General features: G+C 47.4%; 1 protein-coding gene across 1 annotated transcript; it reads right to left on the reverse strand.

Annotated features, from left to right (window-relative positions):
• Positions 1–1,637: 1,637 nt before the first annotated feature.
• Positions 1,638–21,631, reverse strand: LOC309600136 (uncharacterized protein; the record flags this gene model as incomplete). Its single annotated transcript, XM_082332201.1, has 16 exons — positions 1,638–1,810; positions 2,320–2,633; positions 3,210–3,436; positions 3,658–3,783; positions 4,110–4,271; positions 4,675–4,831; positions 5,411–5,493; positions 6,095–6,772; positions 14,983–15,153; positions 15,646–15,727; positions 17,870–18,096; positions 18,276–18,401; positions 18,862–19,023; positions 19,457–19,613; positions 20,168–20,250; positions 21,143–21,631. 16 exons carry the CDS (start codon positions 21,629–21,631, stop codon positions 1,638–1,640), a joined length of 3,417 nt encoding a protein of 1,138 aa, XP_082188327.1.
• Between the last annotated feature and the right edge of the window lie 597 nt (positions 21,632–22,228).

Consider the following 22,228-nt stretch of genomic DNA (forward strand, 5'->3'; position numbering starts at 1 on the left):
AAGCAGGCAGCACTTGAAATGTGTTCATTTGGGGTAATTAATTGTAGGTGATTGGAGTTCTGCACTCAGGGGTGTTTTGGCCCTGGGAGCTGAAACTTTCCATCTTTAAATTCCATGATAAAAAAGTTTCATAATGCATTTTAGTGACTCCTTAGGAAGATTTTTTTAAGCGGCTCTCTAGGGAGTAGTCAGTTCCTTAGACCCACCCTCTCTTTCCCTGATAGACATTAATAGCAGAAACGAGTAGGGGTTTTGACTGTTACTTTTCCCATTGCAGGGACCACCAGAGCATTGCACCTGGCGGTGTATTCTTCAAAGTTTTGCCCAGTTAGTCTTAAATGGCGAATATGTCACTGCAAACTTTTGGGTCTTGCACACAATCTGATGAGTTATTGTGTGTTCCACAGGCAGGGCTTGATACTTGTAACCCATTCAAACAAAAATGTCTGCTAAAGGAAATTTCTCCCAGACGTGGCTTTCTGGTTGCATCAGAGAGAAGCAAAGATTTATTAGCTTTTTTTGGTTTTTTCCCCCCACAAGAATACGAATCACAGTAGAGATTAACTCAAGTAACAGTGATTAGGCACAGAAATTCAGATGGAAGAAGCAGGTAGGCCATCCAGAGACTTCTGCTGAGCCCCTGGAGTGAAGAGTGTTGAGTAACTTGAACAAGTGGTTGCTCTTGCTCCTCGCCGAGGCACGGTTGGCCATGCTCAGCGCGTTCTTGCTTGGTCCCAAGGCCCACTGGTAAGGTCCTGCAGTGGAAGATGCTGGTTTTGCCGGTCACTCCTCAGACTTTCTGAAACTCCCTGTTGAAAGATGAAGGGAAGCAAGAATTTCTTTGAAGAAGCGTCACCTCATTCAGCATTTTTAATCTTTTTGTTACTTCATAATTATAGACTGTGCAGTTCTCAGTGGACTAGATTTTTTTCCCAGTATTCTGGAAAGGTTAGAACAGTGTCAGACTTAATAATTGTACAAGCACATGTGTTTGCAGCTTTATCACATTAAATACAGGGACCTGCTTCTATTCTCGACTGAGTAAGTGTAAATCACTCTTTAAATTTAGAGTGACTGCAGCAGTATAAATCAAATACAGACGAACTTAGAATCTGTATTTATGTGTGTATGGGTATTCACAACAAATTTTTGACAGTTAAAGTAGGATGGCACATAATGTATTTTAATCTTGTCTACCAAACATTAGTATACGTAGGACTGTTGCAAGTCAGGGAGGGTGTTTGATCAAAGGAGTAAATTTTTACGGAGGAGTGTGCAAAGCCTATTAGTTTTTAAAAACTAGATCTCATCTACACCAGATCTTACCAAAAATCTTACTCCTTACACAAAAGCCTTCTGAATTCACTGCCTTTGTTTTCAGCATCAAGAGTCTGTGTACAGTATATTACTTTCTATATAAACGGCTTCAGGCCTTTTGGTCTATAGCCAATGCTTTCATGCCCAACTGTCAGTCTGTGATGGAAAAAAGCATGTTTGTGAGATAGGCTACATTTTAAAGTAAGATTAATATCCCTCTTACTTCCTTGATAAGAAGGAATAAATAGAAGCCTCAAAGCAGGATCATTTTCCATCTTTTTTTTTTTTAAATCAGAAGTGGAAGAGAATCTTTCTAAAAATTACAACTTCCTGTTCATTTTCAACATTTCCAGGGATTTGATTGAGATGCTGTCAGGACCTGGAGCCTTACCCAGTCTCATTGTTTTTATGGCTTCGGACACTTCCTCCATTGTGGCTCCTCTCTCCAAAGTCTTATTCCCTTCCAGGCAGAGCTTCAGGTGTTCAGCACCTCCTGGAATCACAGCCGTGAAATCAGACACGGAAAAGACCTTTTGGTCACTCCCCACCTTTTGCTACTTCAGGATTTTGCAGCTAATACCCTTTATATTTTAAATGTCATGAGTGTTCCAAATATTTTACCCTGCTTTAACCATTTTGCCCCCTTAATACCAGCTACATTTCTAACATTTGGCTTCATTCCAAAACTACTGACTTCTCTGGCTCCCTGCATGCTTTGCAGTGGGCATTATTTTTCCTTTTCCTCCTTCATCTCCTCTTTCTACACGTCCTCTGATACAACTCTTCACAACATCCCCTTCATTCGAGTCACTTGTGAAAATACTACCATCTTGATATGTTACCATATAAGAACAAATGTCAGAGCGGACTTAAAACACGATTGGGAAAAAGTAGCAAAAACATCCCCAGATTTCCAAATAAGGAAGGACGTTGTCATATCCTTCCCTGCTATTCAGAGAAAATAGTTAATGGAAGGATGTACTCTTTTATTCCAATTTTTACCTTGGCTTTCACAAGAGTTGCCAGAGTGGGACTGGGAAGATGAAGAGTGGGAGAGGCAGGATTTGCCCCCTCCTCCTCCACCACTGCCACCTCCTCCACCTGAAGCTTTACCACAGGCTCCACCTCCCGTTCTTCCTCCGCTCCCTCCTCCTCCACCTCCGGAAGAGCAAGTTCCTCCAATTCTTCCTCCACCGCTTCCTCCACCTGAGGACCAGCTACTTCCTCCTCCACTGCTTCCTCTTCCGGAAGACCAGTGACTTCCTCCATGGCCTCCTCCTCCTGAAGATCCACCACCACCTCCTCCCCGTGAGATGCTGTAAGGAGGAAAGGGCGTGTACGTACAAGATTTACAGCAGCATGACCAGTGCCTCCCATCCTGTCGGCTGTATCGAGGCCACTTTCGGACTCCCTCTGAGCTTCTTGGATGACTGCGAAAGTACTATTGTGTGAAACATGTTCTGGAGAACTGGTTTTAAACTATGCTAATTAAGGACAAACTAACTGATCTGAACAGAAGAAGAAAAAGAAAGATAATGAATGGCTTTAGATGTCTTTCAAAATATGTACCCTGACTATTTATAAAAGACAGTTATTTTCTTGCTTACCCTTCATTTTCATATATAATTGTACTTCCTGATTGTACTTAGGAGAAGAAATGGCATATTATAGTTCTAAATACTTTTCTAAATGTTTTTCTCCAGTTCATAACAAGTACAGAATAATACAGCTTTGTACATTGCCAGCTAAGATTTAGATTCCTTATGAATTCTTGTGATTGTAGTAAATATGTTGATGATGAATCAATGTCACTGGTTCCTAATATAAATATTGCTGCTTTCATCTTCACCTGTTTGCATAGACGGCATGGTAATTAATCTGAATGTACGTACCTAATACCATGCTGTCCTTCCTCGAGCAGCGCCCGGTACTGAGCAATCTCCTGTTCCAGGCGGGTCTTGATGCCCAGGAGCATCTTGTACTCCTGGTTCTGGCTCTCCATCTCACAGCGGATGCTGGCCAGCTCCTCCTCCAAGGGGCCGATCATAGCCTGGATCTGCTGCAGCTGCATGTTATAGCGACGTTTTGTGTCTTCCAAGTTGGATTGCAAAGACTGTACCTGAGAACGAAAGAAAAAATACAGTATTTATGGGAATGTGGCAGGTTATGGGAATGTGGCAGGATTAGATCGTTCTTATGCCCAAAATGAGAAAAATCTTACATGGTGTCAGATGCGCCAAGCATCTTCATTAAATGGAGTGCTAGCTATAGCTGACCTCCTGTCCTTCCAGCAACTCCTGTTCTTTGCGGATCAGAGGATCAGAAGCAATGGGTACCTACCATGCTGATCTGCGACTGCAGCTCGATTTCCAGGCTCTGATATTCACGCCTCAGCACAGAGATCTGTTGGTTGCTGGATTCCACTTCCTGGCCGCTGGAGTGGACTTGCTGACTCACTTCCTCCATCTGAAAAATTAATGCACAGAATTGGAGTTTTGGAGGTTTACGGACAACGTCAGCATGGTAGTTTATCATGGAAGCACCTGGCAACACAAGTTGAAGCAGGGCCACTTGTAACATGGGAGCTGTTTAAACTTGCTTATATGGCTCTGCCAGCGCAGTTCAAGCCCACTTGTGATTTCCTTTATTTTAATCAAAGGGATTCTACCATTATATCCTGAAAGCAATGGATGTTCTTGTTTAAAGTGTCATTCATCTGCAGGACGTTCTTACCAAAAGCTGGTATTGGTTTTTTTTTTTGTAATGTGAACATTCAAATTGTAACCATTTACCTTGCTTTCATACCACTTCTCAACGTCTTGACGGTTTTTCTGAATAATATTTTCATATTCTTGTCTCATATCATTCAGTTTTTTCATCAGATCCTCCCCTGGAGCGGCATTCACCTCCACGTTCACATCACCACTGGACTGTGTTTGCAGCGATTTCATTTCCTGCAGAGAAAACCCAGGCCCAAGGCAAATAAACAAAAATGGTGAAATTACTTTGCGAAAGAGTTTTGAAGTCACTTAACTTGCTCTGAAGTCATAAACCATCCTGGATCCTTTCAACAACATATATACGCATGTTGATTTTTCTTTTCTTGTTGCAATTATTTGGCCTTGACTTCCCAGTCGCTGCTTGTTGAGAGGGACTGCGCTCCGAGGGGCCCTGGAACAGCCGGGGCCCGGCCGTCAGCCTCTCTCAGGGGGCCCCTTGCCGAGCTGCCAGGCAGTAGGAGAGCAGGGAAGCCTATTTAGTGCGGAGGATGTTACCCGCGAAACCTGCCCACATTTCCGATATTGTAAGTGTTCTTGTTTCCCTCTGCAGTTTGCATTTCAAGGAGCTGGCTCTTACCTCCTCATGGTTCTTCTTGAGGTCAATCATCTCCTCCTGTAGAGACTCAAATTGCATTTCCAGGTCAGACCTGCTCAGAGTCAGATTATCCAACAAGGGTCGCAAGCTGTTGATGTCAGCCTCCACATTCTGCCGCAGGCCATATTCCGTCTCGTACCTGCGCAAGGACAGTGCCGAAAGGTCAGCCCTGGTCTCGGGTCCTCAGTCCTTCTCCTACTGACTTTATTGATGAAGAAGTTCACATATTGCAGTATCTCAGTGTCTGCTTTGTTTCTAAACTTTGTAGCACATAGCATCTCTCAACCAGCAGAATTATGAAATCAGCAGCCACTACTTAAAATTTAATATTAATATTGTTTAAACTTTAATTAAACTTTAATATTAAAAGGTATTCTGTGGTCTTTTTCCTTATCTCTTCTTACTGTAGACTTTGTGCAGGTTTCATCTGTTTCATCTGACTTTTAGTGAGAGAAAATCACAATTTTTCTTTCCTTAAAAATACAGGTATTTTAAGCTTTGACTCCACAGCCATAGGGAGTATTCCCATTGAAGATCATTATAGAAATAATGAAGAATTTTGAAGTCTTACAAATTATCTCAGTTGTGCTGCCATGGAACCGGGAGGAACCCTAGTCTCTGTGGACTGATATTTGTTTGTGGAATGAATTTATGAAACTAAGTTGAGGAAAGTAGGAGAAAGGAATTCAGTGCCTGCAAAAGAGGAATATATATTTACTTTATCCTGAAGTCTTCTGCAGTCATCCTTGTGTTATCCAGGTCCAAAAGTACTCTGTTGGTTTGCACAGCCGCAGTCACAAGCTAGAAGAGAAGACGATATGCTGAGGAAAATTTTCCCTGTGAATCTCTCAGGTTTGCACAAGGGACAGAAATACGAATGCGATCTTCTTGTTGTCATTCCCAGGTGTCTGAGGGCAACAGCGTTTCCTACATACAGAGGCCTGGAAAGGTCATCTACAGTGCAAAACAATGAGGTACCTGTGCGAACATCGCATCAGAACTGCAAAAACTGTTCTGTGAGTACAAGAGTCCTGTGAAGAGGCTTGGCGTCACTGCCATAGCTCTGTCCCACCTTCCATGCCCGCCGGCCAAGGACACTGCCCATCGCAGAGGGCAATTGTTACCATTTCTCCTATGCCCTAAAGTCCACTACAGGCGTTCTGAGAGTCGGCAGTCCCTGCCAACGAACGGTCTGGGGGATGTACTATAGGGGGCGTGCATCGTTTCTCCACCTCTAGTTGAAGGTAGTTGGATGCACGCACAGAAGGCAGAATTTCAAGCACAAGAGGCACTTTCAGAGAGACACTTAGTTTAGAAGTAGCCATGCTGGGTGCCTCAAAGATTTTACTCAATCACAAAAAGTCTGTCAATGCTTAAATTTCTCTGACAGAGAACATCCTACCTGATTTTGAAGGTCTTCGATTTTTTCGTAATAGTGGCTGTAGTCCTTTGTACCAGTAGGACCTTGCTTCTGGTACCACTCCCTGATTAATTGTTCAAGCTGAGCATTTTCCATTTCCAAATTTCTGACCATATCCAGGTAAGAAGCCAGGCGTTCATTGAGGCTCTGCATCGTCAGCTTTTCATCGTTGGAGAGAATTCCCACATTCCCTCCATGAAAGCCACCGCTGCCAAAGCTGCCACCACCTCCACCAAAGCTGCCTCCATAACCACCACCAAACCCACTCCCACCTGATCCAAAGCCTACTCCCATGCTGCCACAGCCCATGCCCCCTCCATAACCACCACCGCTCATTCCCCCTCCATAATAACCACCGCTCATTCCTCCTCCATAACTACCGCTGCTCATTCCTCCTCCGTAGCTACTGCGCCTGATCTTTCCATAGCTGCCACCGCTAGCTCCCCCACCACAGCTGCTCCTGGAACTTCCTCCGCCACAACTGCTGCCAGAAATCCTGCCACCACCGCTTGTCCTAGAAGTGATTCTTCTTGAGGAGACAGAGGAATACTTACTGCCCCCTCCACCACCACCACTGCTCGCACCGCCACCACTGCTCCCGTGCAGGCAGCTTCGAGAGGTCTGCTTGGAGCCACAGCTCATAGTGGCAGTAGTGAATGACTCGGATTAAAACTCAAAGCTGGTCTTACAGTTGTTCTGGAATCATAGCTCCAAATTCCACCCTGCCTGGTCTGCATTTATACCTGAGATAGTGGGTGTCGCCGTCAAAGGGAGCACCTTCTTTCCACGTGCATTTGCAAACCGTAGTTCTTCTGCCAAGGGTAATTTGCCAAAGGGAGATGTTTGACAGTGTCAGGAAGCTTAACCCATACTCAAAGTGTTCACAACCGTTTGTTTATTAATACAAAACATGTAATTTCTATTGGGTGGCTCTGAATTAGGTAGATCTTTTCAGTGATCTAGTCCACTGACTTACAGTCACCGGAATTAAGCTCATCCCACTCATCTCATCCTGTTCACAACTCTTTCAGCACAACAATAAACTGTCATAATATGGGACAGTAATGGATGTTACTATGTCTCTTTTAATATAGTCGTTCCTCATGCTCTTTCTTTTCAGATTTTTGTCAAGGAATCCCAGCTGATTTTTTTATACTTAAGTGATATTTTAATAGGTTCTGGTTTATGGGTATCTTATGCTGTATGCTCCTTATTTTTAGTCCTTTGTTGCTCTATGCCTCTTGAAAACACATCACAGGATGTACTTCGTAGGTACACTGAGCCACTCTGACATCTTTGCAATTTCTCATAAAAACTTAGTGAAGATTGGCAAATATCGGACGTGTCGGCAATTTATTCCAAACTACAATTATGTTTTATAAATAACAATTTAATTATGAAAATTGCATGACAATAACTGGAAAATAGCACTGTGTAAGACCGTAGGGAAAGGAGGCGTGACAGGTTGTTGCAGGGAGTAACCCTTCATGTGCTCGGACCAAATGCAGTTACAGCGTGGTTGAGAGACGCGGGAAAGCATCCCGGCTCTGGGCTGGTCTCTCTTGCCACGTCTGTGAATGTGAGAGGTAAGGGTCTCACTCCTGAAGGGATTTCAGAATTTCAGTCAGGATGTTTTCTTTCCGCAGTGCAAATGCAAGCATACTTGCTCGGCGGGGGAAGTTAAGTTCCTGTTTCGGGGATTAAGTCAATAAGCTCTACATCAAAATAGCATTTTCCCTTCAGTTTTGTTTTCCATTCATGGACACAGCATGACCAAAAGTAGGAAATATTTGCTCTCTGGCATCTGCTTCTTTTGAGATGGTATCTTTTTCCAATACACAGCAGTGGATAGTTCAGCTGAGCATCCCTCTTCTGAGCCCTGACAGCCACCCGAGCCTCAAACACTGGAAATCTCTCTCCTGACTGCCTCCCATGTCTGCCCTCCTTCCCAGGCACACGGTCTTCAGCGAAATGCAGTCTGTTAGCTGTCATTCTTCGTAGGTTGGACTGGTTTTGTGATATCCACCTTCCTGTATTGATTTGCTGTATTCTTTTCTCGCTCAGCCTTTGTGATGTTGGTTGTTGCTAATTTAGAGGGTTGTTTGTTATGGCTTATAGCAAGTGTTTGTGGAAACATCTTTTTATAAACGCCCCTCCCAGCACACCCTCGCCCACGCAGCAGGACACACCTCAAGTTTCATCTTCTGCTGGACTTCATTGCTGAAATGTCTGAGGAAGCAAGGCCTTCTCAGGCTTGTAGAAATGTAAACCGTTCACTACAAAACTTAGTGGAGTCTAAGTCAGAATTTTAGCTTGTTCCAGTGATGAATCCTTTTCTCTTGAAGTGCACGAAATTCTCTTCTATACCGTTCTACCACTGGGTTATGTTCTGTTTAACTGTTGGCTTCCAGTGGCTGACACCCACGTTAGAAGGACATGGATATGTTTCTGTGTTGTTCTGTATAATTCTGCAGCAGGGTAAGGGGCTTTTTTTTGCCTGGAAAGATGTTTATTACATCTTTTGTATGAGTCATTCCTTTCGGGTGGACTAGGCTTCATGTCTTCTGTTCACAAAATGAACGTTTGGATAGTTTGAATATCAGTGAGGATGCTTGTGTGCAACATACGTCACAGCTTCATGTTTAATACCTGAAAGGAAGATTTAATGCCATTTTTTCCCTAGAATTCGTGCAGGCAACATACCTCAAGAGTGAAGATTAGCTCCTTAAAAATGAAGAAGCCTGATGGATTTGGTGTATCTGGAAATGACGGGCCAGGATCAGGGATAGGAGTTATGGAACAACCGGTTCCTGAAAGGAATGTTTTATTTCAAGGTTTGGTGTAAGATGGAAGCTGTTTTATGAAATGGTAGTTTTCTCTGCAGTTATGTCTCATAGGACTGCCCAGGCATCTGCAAGCACACTGAGCTAACTAGATGATCTTAGATAATGTTTCCAGGAAAATCCTGAGATAAGTGCTGCAGAAGAGAACCTGGTGGGCTGGGAAAACGTTAACAGAAGAGAGATTTCAATAAACTCTGCAGGAACTGCAAGGAACCCCAGTAGTACCTGTGAAATGGGACGGTGAAACGTTACGAAATCTCGGGCTGGTGCTGCTTATTGCAGCATCCCACTGCTGCTCCGCAAACACATCAAGGCACATCCACCCGACGTTGGTGTGCCCGTCGCTGTCGCACCCCGCGGCGCAGCGAGTACAGCACAAGGAGCCGCGAAGGCTTCCTCTGGCATTGCCCAGACTCAGAACTGCTTGGCGTCACCCCGTGATGCGATGCTCGTCATCAGCCGAGCGGCTGAATTCACTTTCCTTTACTTGCCCGCCTCAGTGGGCTTACCAATGCTGGAAACAGGCACTGACGTATCTTTTGGCCACACTGAGGACAGTCCTCAGTCATGGGCAGATGAAGAAAGCTGAGAAAACTTCAGTTGCTGCAAGAAGCAGGGGCTGAGAGGCAGCTGTGGCTGTGCTGAGGGAGAGGCCGAACGGTGCGACAAGGCGGCAGTCTTCATCTGTCACCCGTGAATGTCTCTTACAGACTCTGTCTGGTGCATCCTCGGCCTGGCTGCTCGCGGGTGTTCAGGTAGAGCTCAGGTGTGTTGGATTTGAGTATTAAAGAGCTCTTTTGGGCTCTCTTCTGCTTGAGAGGCCTCTGAAAGGCTGCTCCAGAGAAGCCGCCTCTGTGCCTCTCACACTGGTATAAGAAAAAAAAGTGTGACTTGAACTGCAAGGTGAGATTTAAAACATGGGACTTGTTTTGAAACAGATTTTGGGGGTTTTTTTGCACTGGGTATAACTAATGGAGAGAACATACGGTCACAATGTCCCCTCAAAGCTGAGAGCTTAACGGCTCTCAGGAAAACCTGCCCTTGCGTGGCTGACATGCTTCAGCTCATAGCCAAGATCGGAGGGGGTGGAGGAGGCGGAGGAAGATGCCTGGGGGGCAGATGACACCATAGTTGTTTGCAATGAGGCCTCTTCCCTTTTCCTCTGATGAAACTGTTGGGAGCTCCTGCCCATAGAGGACGGTGGACTATTTAAGCCTGAAAGGCTCACCCAGCGGGGGCATGCATTCACCCGTGCACTTAAATGGCAGAATTATCACGCGCTCCGCAGTAACACAGATGTGCGTTGGCTGAAAGCAGAGGCTGGGGGAGGACGAAGTCTTTTTCCCTTGGGGTGTGTGTGGCAGCAGTAAGGGGTGAGGCTGAAACGGCCTCCGTGGTGGGCTGGGGTGATGGCACGGTGACGGGTGTGTGGGCTGAGCGCCCGTGGCACCACCTTCTCTGAGCTCTGCGTTTCCAGCCCCCTTTGGACCGGCGCGGTTGGGAGAAACTGCTGAGGCTGCTGGGCGCATTTGTAGGGGTACGACTGGACTGTTACCCACCCTTTTCGGTGCTTCAGTGGTCATGAATCCTCTTCCATCCTTCCCACTTCTGCTCAGATCTTGTCAGGAAAATTCAATTTGCTTTGGTTGCTACACAGAGAAAAACTGTGGAAGATCTATCTGGGGAACATGACTCATTCTCATAATTATACATTATAAACTGACTTCCATTATATAATCAACAAGCAATTTTATTAACACCAGATAATCCCATAGACCAGTATTTCTCCATAGTAAAGAAGAAACCCAGTCCCTGAAGTATGACTGTGTTGGAGGGAGAACATTGTTCTCCTTCTGAGGCCATATGCTGCTCTCCCTTCCACTCAGGTTCAGCTGCCCAGCCCTTAGCATGACACTGTTCTCCTCTCCACTAAAATTTAAATGATGAGGATTTTTTATGTATCCTGATAAAAAGCTAGATGCTTGAAAACTGAAAAATCTAAGAAAATCTGATTCAGATTAGTTGGAACATATTAGGGCTCAATCATGTTTATTATTTTAACTGGGAGTTCTAAACAGAAAGTAATTCCCACCTCATGATTCCCGGTTGTTCACCCTGTGATGAGGCCACGATGTGCTGTGGCATCTTTTTTCCCCACTAACTCGCCTGGTGGTGCCTGCCAGCAGTTCCACCCAGAAATATTTGGGGTTGTAACTGTTGTCAATACCAGCTATTTCCAGTGAAAAGTTTCATTTTCTCTAAATGCGTTTTTGTAATTGGAACTAGTTGGGTCAAGCACCCGTGCCCCCTTCTTCTCCTAGCAGCGGGACGCCCAAGCAGGGGCCTTCGCTTTGGCCGCACAGCATTTTGTGCAATTGTCCTGAGCCCTGGTGCCCAGCCGGGGCTTCTGCAAACGTATTTAGCATTGCTCAGTGGCGCGGCACACGGGGTGGGTTGTTCATTCTGTTGCTTTCTTCCTATATGTATTTATGGCCACATCTCATAAAATAAAGCAGTGTGTTTCTAGAGCTCAGTGAAATCCTGTGTAAGCCATCTGCGTATGATCATTCCCTGCATGCCAAAGCATCCTTAGGCTTTTTAAGTGAAGGTTTTTAAAATATCTGTTTTGAAGTGCGCGAGTAAGTCCCCACCTCTCCTGCTCTGCTGCGAGACAGGGTGTAAGTCTCGGCACCTGCCCACGCCCCGAGATGTGTGGGCACAGGGAATGTCCCTGGAACGTGTCCTCCCTCTTGCAGCGGAGGGTCCTAACCCACCTGCCAGCCAAAACCGGGCCGCAGCGCTGCGAGGTGATCTGCGGCCCTCCACGTACGGGTACAGTAGCATCCAATCCGGCAAACATCGCTCCTTTAGGAAAAAAAATCGTTCTTGCATGCATTATACTTGATCTGTTAGTCATTCGTTATTGCAGAGACTAGTACTGATGAAACATTAAAGGGCACCTTCAAAAGATCCACCACCCAATGGAACGATGGTGATTATGATAGGAACAGTAATTAGGTGAGTCAGAGCTGTAGGAGACTTTTACAGGACAAACCCTTTGGTCGGGAACGCTGCCACGGGGGGTCGAAACAGCGCCTTGCGCAGCCGACTCTTTGGGGTCTCCGCTAATGCTACTTTATTGGCAAGACCTTCATCAGGAAAGGGCGATTGTAACACAATTAATCCCCTGCAGAGAGCCTGGGTTTCACTCTGCTCCTGCCTAACAACGTGATGCCAAATATCCCAGGGCCGTTGGAAAAAACATAAACAGGTTTTGGCAAATTGGTGCAGCAAGTTTCAGCCTGGCATCCATTCTGTGCACTTGCACACAGAACGCAGCTGGGGTCTTGGAAGCGGCGGGGAGGAACCCGTGTCGCCTCCTGCGATCGTCACGCACGCAGAATCCGGTCACCTCAACCTGACGGCAAAGGTGACCATGAAATACAGGGAGCGAGCTGGAGCAAGGCGTCAGCGCTGGTGGCTTGTTCCATGTTTGCGGCTGGCAGGATCGCCCCAGCGCATGCCGCAGGCACTACTTCATCTGTTCAGCTGCGTGTTTCTGCTAGAAGCAAGTGAGGCGAGCAGCCGGAGCCGGGTTTGCCGCCGGCCTCTGCCCCGGCACCCTTCGGCAGTCTCGGCGAGAGCCGAGTGCCCTCTAGAGAGCGGGCTGCAGGCCGGGGCGCGGGGCCTGGCACGTCCGTCTCCTCCTGCATCTCCCAATATCCCACCCCGTGAAACGCAAAATGCGTCTGAATCGCGCAGCACCGTGGGCGCCGGGAGCGGCAGCGGCAGGGGGGAACGCTTCCCGCGCCGCTGCGGTGCCGTAACCGAGCGGCGGCCGGCGCAGGCGGCCCTGTATGTTACGCAATATTGTATGTTATATAGCATTACATTTTTGTATAATATTATTTTAATTACATATTATTGTACTTTCGCTGGATGGTCTCACAGCAACTTCCATTTAGCCACAGACAGAATTAAGCCAAACTTCGCTGCATCTCCTGGCCGCTTAGTAAAATATAAGTCCGGCTTTAAGCGGGGTATGTGATCTCGGTCTCAGGCACTGCGCTGGTGCGCGGGTTCCCTCCTTGGGAGGGCGGAACAAGAACAGGAGGGGACGGTGCCAGCCCGGGCGCTTGGTTTGCATCTGCCAGTTAAGAACCGCTGACACCTTATGGAGAGATCTGGAACGCACGGAGGCGTCTGCTCTGCCCCATCTCCCAGCCGCCTTCTCCATTTCCCCGTTCTTGGCCACGAGCAGCATGGGCACGCAGTGATCATTTATTATTCCGGCTCCTCTGAAGTTTTTATCTGAAATCAAACACAGTGCTTGTGAAAAACTTTTGATAATGCAATGATAATTTATGATTCCAGCTCCTCTTAAGTTTTTATCTGAAATCAGACACAGCGCTCGTGAAAAACTTTTGCTCGAGTCTTGGTACAAGCTGGTGACTGCCAGTTTGCCCAGGCAAACACACGTTCAGTTTCTCTCTCCTCTGAAAACAACCCCAAACCGAAACAGCGTAAATACCGTCACGAGTGCTTCAGGTCGCTGTTTCCTGATGTGGCGGCGAGAGGGAAATGCCAGTGCCATAGAAAGTGAAAACTCAGGTGCCAAATTCGCAGGATTTTAGTGTCGGTGGGAAACGGTCCCCCGCTTCAGGGCGGGCTGGGCTCACGCCGCTGAGCGGGGTCCCGGCGGGGAGCGGGGAGCGGCGGCCGCGGGACCGGGCCTCTGCTGCTCGGCTTCGCCCAGCGGGGCCCAGCCGGGGGAGCCCGGCGGGCGGCAGGGCCGCTGCGTGCTGCTGGCCTCAACCTCTCCTCCCCCGGCGCCCAGCGCCCAGAAACCCAGCGCCCGGCCCCCCTGCTCCCATTTCTTCCCCGGCGCTGGCGGCGGCCGCGGGAGGCCGCCTGGGAGCGCTGCGGCTGCGGCTGCGGGCCAGGGCCGGCCCCCGCACCGGCCCCCGCACCGGCCCCCGGCCTCCGCACCGGCCCCCGCACCGGCCCCCGGCCCCCGGCCTCCGCACCGGCCCCGGCCCCCAGCACCCGGCCCCCGGCCCCCGCACCGGCCCCGGCCCCGGCCCCCGGCCTCCGCCCCGGCCCCGGCCCCCGCCCCGGCCCCCAGCCCTGCCTCCCCAGCCCTGCCTCCCCAGCCCTGCCTCCTCCGCCTCCCCGCTGCTGCTCGCCGCCCTGCCGCCAGGGATCAGCCTTGCTGCTTCTCTGCTTCCCAGCCGGAACACGGCCTCCCTTTGCTCCCGTCCCCCTGCTTATTGCAGTGCGCAAACCGGCCACGAGCAGAGGCAGAAACGCTCTTCCTCCAGGTGTGCGGGACGCTCAGGAGCGGGATGCGGGGAAATGCAGTGGCCTTTATGCTTCAAATATTTCTTTAATTTCTCAGCAAAGGACTCAAAAATATTTTGCGTGTGTTTAAGTGTGAGAAATGTTTGTGCCATGTTATATAGGCTATTTATCGAACATATATAAAATGATACATGTTCCTTTCCCGGCTTGAGTAAAGGTGGCCCGTCCACCTAGGCAGTGGCCAGTAATTAGGTGTCATTGGTGGAAAACATTTATGTAACGTGTCGTGATTCGAGCCCCGTATATCCTCACGTACTATGCCCTAGACCTACTGGGTCAGCCCTCGACACAAGCTCCTGCCATCATAGGCCTCTCCTCTCCAAGGGGGTTTGGATCCCACCGCCTTAAAAGAAGAAATCTGTTTATTAACAGTCAGTACAACAAATATAAATACAATCGATGACAATTCATTACATTCTGATCTGGCTCCCGTCCGCGCTTGACTTAGAAAAGTATGTACAATGTCCACGGATGAAAATAATGCCCGACTGGATAAATAACAGGCAACCTTTTCTTGCCGGGAACAAGAGAGTCCTAGGTCCTTCAACAGCTCGTGATTGCCCTGATGTCATTTCCCACGTGCACCCAACGGAAACCCAACCAACTCGATGACATCACGTTCATCAACTCTCAAATTTGATCTTCCAGATGTTGATATTTTCTGACCTTCTCAGCGGCCGCATCTATCAAAGATGTCGGTTTCCTTTCAAATCTTGCCGTGACGTCCCCTACCAAAGCCTGTTCTCCCTTAACGAAGCGCAGGTCTGGCTTGTATAGATCATTCTGGTTGTCCCGTAAGAGCGGCTCCTGGAATACCACCCAGTCCTTCTTTTTAGCCTCGACAATCAACAATTCACAGAGGTGATTGAGCCTTTTAATTCTTGCTTCCTGGCAGCCCTGCCGCCAGGGATCAGCCTTGCTGCTTCTCTGCTTCCCAGCCGGAACACGGCCTCCCTTTGCTCCCGTCCCCCTGCTTATTGCAGTGCGCAAACCGGCCACGAGCAGAGGCAGAAACGCTCTTCCTCCAGGTGTGCGGGACACTCAGGAGCGGGATGTGGGGAAATGCACTGGCTTTTATGCTTCAAATATTTCTTTAATTTCTCAGCAAAGGACTCAAAAATATTTTACGTGTGTTTAAGTGCGAGAAATGTTTGTGCCATGTTATATAGGCTATAAAAAGGGCTTTCAGGCCATCTGCTTTTTCCACCCTGTGGGTGTCTCTGCACAGCTACGGGTGTCCAACCACCCCTTTGCTGTCTCAAGAGAAGAGGAGATTCATAATAAAATTTGAATGTTGTCATCGCAGCACCTGCTCTCGGCTCTGCTTACAGTCACCCAAGAGAAGAGGCACTTGCGTTGCACGGTCCCGCTCCCCAGGCAGATGTCTGACACAGAAGAGGTGGGATTTGCTCTGCAGAGGGGGGACTCACTCGGACATGCTCACATTACAGAAGTCCAGACAGGTTAGGTCGGAAGACACCTGCCCCCCCCCCCCGATGACTGCAATGCAGATCTGTTAAGACGTGTATGACTGGCGGCGTACTCCCCAGCAGCCAACGCATCGCACAGTTTAATGCCTGACACATCTGGAGAGCAGCTGGAGACGTGCACCAGGGATGGCTGCTAAGCTGATAGCTGTGTATGGATGTACACCCTCCTGAGCCTGCTTTTTCATGGAAATTTCTGTCACTGATCTCTGTTCTCCTTTCGTGGACGAGCTCCAGCTCCACTTACTTCCTCCTCTGTTGTTCTGCAGTGCATTTAAGCAAAGTGCTTGGTGGGAAGCAGCCGGGCGTCCGCCTGCTCAGGCTGCCTGTGTAGGTCATGGAGGAGGTCACGCAGGAGCGGGCAACGTACGCTACAGGCTTTGAGAGGGAGGAGGTGGGCAAGACCTGCAAGGCCAGCGCGGCCGTTCTCTGGCTCCCACTGGCAAAGCGGGTTTGTTCCCAGTGGAGTCTGATCCTGACCAGTTTAGGTGACCCTTGTGCATGGATCAGCACCTGGTTTTCTAAAGGAACTCAGTTTCCAGACACAGGTTTCTTGATTGCATCAGGCAGAAGCAAAGTTTTATTAGAGAAATTTTTTCACCAGCAGGTACATTAGTGATCCTCACTAACTCAAGTACTTCTAGAGATTACAGCATTACAGAAGAGCAGTAGCAGAACAGAGAAGAAGGTGGCCCTCAACAGGCCCCTTCAGATACATGGCAAAGCATCGCTGAGTTACTTCTAGTTTCTCTGCATAGAGGCGCGCAGCGAACATCGAGTGTTCTTGTTTTGTCTGTAGGTTTCTCTGTATGTCATCTTCTAGTCCATTCCTCCTTAATCACAAATTCTCCTGCAGGTCACTGGAGAAAAAATATAGCAGCATTATTGAGTTGGAACAGAGATAAAAGCCTTCAAATAACAAAAATTCGGTCTATGTAGTGCCCTTATTTCATGAATACACTCTGCTAAACAAGAGCAGTTGGCAGACAACCCAGGAAACCCCAGAAGTTCCCTAAATAATTCTGTTTTAATAGGAATTCGCACTTGTAAAGTTAAGATTTGCTCTTCTTTTCACTCCTTCCAGACTCTTTTACTAAGCTCTGTTTGGCTGTCGTCTTCTTTACTTCTACTTCCAGATCTTTTCTTTATGCCTCATTTCCCCAGCCTTCTCCTTTTCTCCCTCTTAGCTCGCATTTGCTTTCTGCTGCTCCACATTCAGTCAGAGCTCTCGTTAAACCTATTTCTTAGTGACGCAGCCAGTTTTGCACTGTGATTGGAGCCATTGGAAGAGATCATACCTGTAGCATAGTAACTCTCGGAGAAGATACCAATAACGTGTCCTAGGAGAGTGTGTTGTCTCCTGGCCTTATTACGAAGGAACAAACTGAGAAAACAATTTTCCATTTGTGGAAGCAGGGCTCTTACCTTGTATATCTCCAGTCTTGCAGGGTGGGACTTGGGGCTGGCAATGGGAAGATGAAGTTGTAGTATAGGTGTGGCTTGTCCTAATGACTCCTCCTCCTACACCAGTTCCTACTCCGATTCCTCCTCCATGACTAGTGGGATCAATTTGGTGAGAGAAATAGGGAATTTTAGAACTTCACCTGACACTGCTGACTGACTACATGACACAAAGTCTCAAACTACGTCTTTTATAGGGGTTAGGGTATTTTACATTGCGTTCTTGTTTCATTTTCAGGGTTGCTTTGCATTTGTGCCCTCCTTTGGCACCAAAATGCAATGCAGAGCTTTGCAATCAATTCTTATTTTGACAGTTCTCACCCATCTTCCTACAGAAAAGAGATTGTTACGAATGCTGACATAATACTAGTAGTTGCAATGCTGTAACTAGCAGTTCACAGATTTGGTTTCTCTGCTTTGCAAATCCCAAGGAGTGCCATTTAGTTCAGATTTGAATGTTCAGCACAGTGAAGTTACTCATGAGACAACTGTTTCATCTCAGTGAAAGCATTAAGATGGACTAAAGATTATCTTGGATTCCCAATCCGTAATACAGATCCTTGATATTTTTATTTATTCATCTGTTCATTTAGAGTTCTACATACATGAGGTCCTGCTGTCCTCCTTCCAACAAGCACCGGTAGGTCTGAATCTCCTGCTCCAAACGGCACTTGACGTCCAATAAGGTCTTGTATTCTTGGTTCTGGCACTCTATTTCCGCTCTTATTTCAGCCAATTGCTGCTCCACGCATGTGATCTGGTTCTGTAGCTCACCGAGGAGGGTGTTGTACTGGCACTCCGTCTCAGCCAGAGAGGATTCCAAATTATTTCTCTGATAAACAAGACAACCAAAGAAACAACATTCATTTAAGTGCCACCCTGGAGGTTATTCTTTCCAACGCAAAAATAAAAGAGCTATTCACCACCGTCATGCTGATCAGCAGGCCTGGCTGTTCATGCTCACAAATCCAGCAGTAAGCACATCACAGCTTAAGTAAGCTCACCACCCACCTGGCTGAGCTGAGCCTGGAGATCGATTTCCAGAGCTTGCAATTGGCGTCTCAGTTCGGTAACCTGGTTGTTGCACGTCTCTACCTCCTGACCGCTTGTGATAACCTCCCGATTCACCTCCTCAATCTGCAAATCACCAATCCAGAACAAAGAGTTTCAGAGAATATCTGTGTAAACTGGACTTGCTTTTACAGAAGCAGAACACAGTGCGGAGCTAGCAAAAAGAAAAGTCAGCAGGGCAAGTTCTCTGTGCACTAGGCGTTAACTGCCGGCTTCAACCGCTTACTCTTTTTACAAATCACATTAACCTTGTGGCTATTAAGTCTCTTTAATCCAAATGTGGAACATCTCAGTTCCAAGAGCACACCGCAAGGCCTCGGGGCAAATGCTGCTGTTCCAGGTGGGACATAACAAACTGGTCAGACAGGCCTGTGTCTCCTGTGGAACACAGGGTATAATGAGTGCTGATCTCAGGCTTCATTTGAAGGGAAGAACTGCTTATTGTCTCCATGTCTGTTTTCTGAAACGCTCCTGTGCCCTAAAATGTGCACGTCACCGTGTTTTGCAGCAGATGTGCGTCGCTTACCTTGCACTCATACCAATCCTCAACTTCCTTGCGGTTGCGCGCTATCAGTGTTTCATACTGGCATCTCAAATCCTCCAAGATTTGCCTGAGATCTGGTCCAGGGCAGGCATTGACCTCCACACTCACGTCTCCAGTTGATTGTTTTCTCAGGCAATTCATTTCCTGGAAATATAACCCAGATCAGCTGCATACTGGCGTTGGAAAGACAGCGCAGAAGAGCAGAGCTTGGTGGCTAAGAAGAGCACTCCCCGCGAGGGGTGCCTCCCAGCTGTGGCTGTAAAGCGCTGGAAGATGGTGCAAGTGTTTTCCCCAACAAATCTGTTGGGTAATTTCTTTTCTCATCCACTGGAGTCAGCAGCAACTTTCACCCCCTCTGGCACTCCCAGTGCCAGCGCAGCCCCGAGAGCAGCAGCCGCCTCTCTGCCAGAGCTGCCGCACCACCCACGAGGCAGACAGGTCTGAACCCCAGGAGCGTCTGATGCGAAAGCTGTGGCGTGAAAGTGGTTGATCTTGACTTTTAAATTTAGAGCACATTCGCGTAGGCAAAGTTTTATGTCAGGGCCATGGTGCTCCTAGGGAAGGGGCAGGACCCTACCTCCTCGTGGTTCTTCTTCAGGCAGCAGAGCTCCTCCCGCAGCGACTCCAGCTGTGCCTCCAGGTCAGACCTGCAGAGAGTCAGCTGATCCAGGACTTGGCGTAAGCCGTTAATGTCAGCCTCCACACTCTGGCGCAGGGCCAGCTCCGTCTCGTACCTGGTTTGTGCAAGAAAGCAGAAATTCAGAACGGTAACATCTCACATGCGCTCCGTTTATGCAAAGATCTCCTTTCCCACCTGCCTGCTCCAAACTCGATTTTGTTGTCTAAGCTGAATGCACTGTGCATTAGATTTCTGCACTGCAGTTGATGTCTGTTATGTGAAAGCTTTTCTTCCCCATCTATTTTTTTCCTGCTTCTGATCACTGTGTGTTTAATATCGCTTATTCAGCTGCATTTCTGGTTTGCTGATCCCAATCTGCACTGGTCTGGGATGGAAATGCACCAACTACGCCACTAAGGACCACTCCCTCCAAAGCTGGTCCCCAGCCCTCACCAACAAACACTGTTGCCAAATGTTTTACCCAAGAATACTAATTAAGGGAGGGCTGGTGACCAAAAGCAAAGCGCATTTCATCACTCCATCCTGTCCTAAGGTGGTGTAGCGAGACTGGTCTGAGGGCTCTCTAATTAGCGCACTGGGACTCTCCAGGCGAGATGTTAGGGGGCAGGGAGGAGGCGAGGGGGTTCAGCTACGCAGAGGGGCACTCACTTCACGCGGAAGTCATCAGCAGCCATCCTGCTGTTATCAATGTCCAGAATGATCTTGTTGTTATCGATGGTTGCGCAGACAATCTGGAAAAGAGCAGACCATGAGAGATGTCTCACTTCTCCCTGCTGTTACAGTCTATGGGTGTATCTAGATTGCAGTTAGGTAGTAGGTCTTCACAATACCCTTTTTCTGTTACCTTCTTACTTAAGTAACCTCTTTCCTTGAGCAGAGCAGTTGCAGGAGGTAGCTTTGCCTCCTTAACGCACAGTCAGTAAAGAAAAGAGGTTGAGTGTGTAGAGGTTGGGAGTTAAAGAGCTGTGAGATGGGACTTCCCAGTTCCAGGGTCTGAAGGCAAGTTCTAAAGATGCTTCACAAAGAAGTGAGCCTTCCTTGAGACATTAAGTCTCAGCTGACATTCGGGCTGGTGTGTTCTTGGCTTCAAGTTAAGGATCTTCAGGGAAGATAGTTGGAAGGTACCTTTAAGCCTTAAGATCAGCCATAACTTTCATTGTGGACTTACTAGTATCAGGCTCTTTGTACCACTGCAGCAATCAATTTTAAACACTCAACTTTTCTCACCTAGAATTTATAATGCTGCATTTGATACAGCATTTGATGTGTATGTTTTGCTCTTGTTCTATAGTTCTCTTTGCTTTGCTCTTCCTACTGGGCTGACACCACTACATCTCCTCAGAGCACACTTGGTAATATCATATTTATAATTGTGTAGTCAAAACACAACGTAACAAAGCATCCTTTTCCTTTTTAAGAGTATTATCCCACCCATATCACCTTGCAGCACGCATCTTTCATATGCACCCACGCTCAACAATGTCGTAGGAGAACTTGCCAAAATTTATGTTTGCAAAGACATTTAACAGCACCAAAGTTAACCCTAACAATTGCAGTAGGTTCTAAACACAAATTCAGAAATGAGCTTTAAGTAGAGGAGGAACAACTGAAAAAGGGGATTACCTGATTTTGAAGATCTTCGATTTCTTTGTAATAGCAGCTGTAGTCCCGGGGCTCACAGGACAGGCCCTGTGTAGCATACCACTCTCTGATTCTGCATTCCAGTTCAGCATTTTCCTTCTCCAAGCACTTCACCTTGTCCAGATAGGAAGCCAGGCGGTCATTGAGATTTTGCATGGTGACCTTCTCATCGCAGGATGAAAGCAAACAGTCGCCACCAAGACCACCAACGACTACACCGCCTCCAAGGCCAAAACCGAGGCCATTGCCATAGCAGTTGCCACCTCCATAGCTCCCGCCAGCCAAGCTACCAACACTCAGTCCCCCTCCATAATTCACTCCACCGCAGTAACTCCTTCCAGAAAAACCTCTGCCACTGCCTATCCCATAGGAAGAAATCCGTGCTCCACCACCACCACCAATGATACAGCTGCCACCACTGCTCCTGCCTTTGCTAGACACAGTAATAGTCTCCTTAATGTTGCAACTCATGGCGACAGCAGTTGGAAATGCAAGCAGAAGCCCAAAGCAAGATGCACAGCTTGATATTAAATCAGACTGCGAGTTGTCCGTTGCCGCGAAACTCTATTTATACCTTCCACAGTGGGTGTCACCACTGGTTCTTCTTCCCATAAGGCTGGCTACTCTAGCCATTGGTGCCAAGAATAATTTCTCAAAGGGAAGTTTCCTTTCAAGAATCCTGGTAGACAAGGAAGATACTTTACATGTCTCTTGCTAATTTCAAAAATACATTAGCAATAATGTTTTATGAATCATCAGCTTTTTGTTTATGATGCAAACTTTACAACATTAAGCCAGGAAAAACACTGTCCTAAATTATATACCAGGAAGAAATCATTAAAGGTATTGCATCAAAGAGCTCTTTATCTCTCATTAATTTATTTTCATTTTATTTTGAGTTGAATAAGCAGTTTTCATGCAAGGTGCTGATGTTGGAATATGTAAGATGAAAAAGAAAGAATAAATACGAAGTTTGACTCTCGAATGATGTATGAGGAATGATGTAAGAACTTTGTGGAAAGATCAGAGGCACAGAGATTAACCTTTAAGTTAACCATTGGCACAATG

This window comes from Platalea leucorodia, assembly GCF_965183815.1.
Source record: "Platalea leucorodia genome assembly, chromosome: 22".
NCBI lineage: Eukaryota > Metazoa > Chordata > Aves > Pelecaniformes > Threskiornithidae > Platalea > Platalea leucorodia.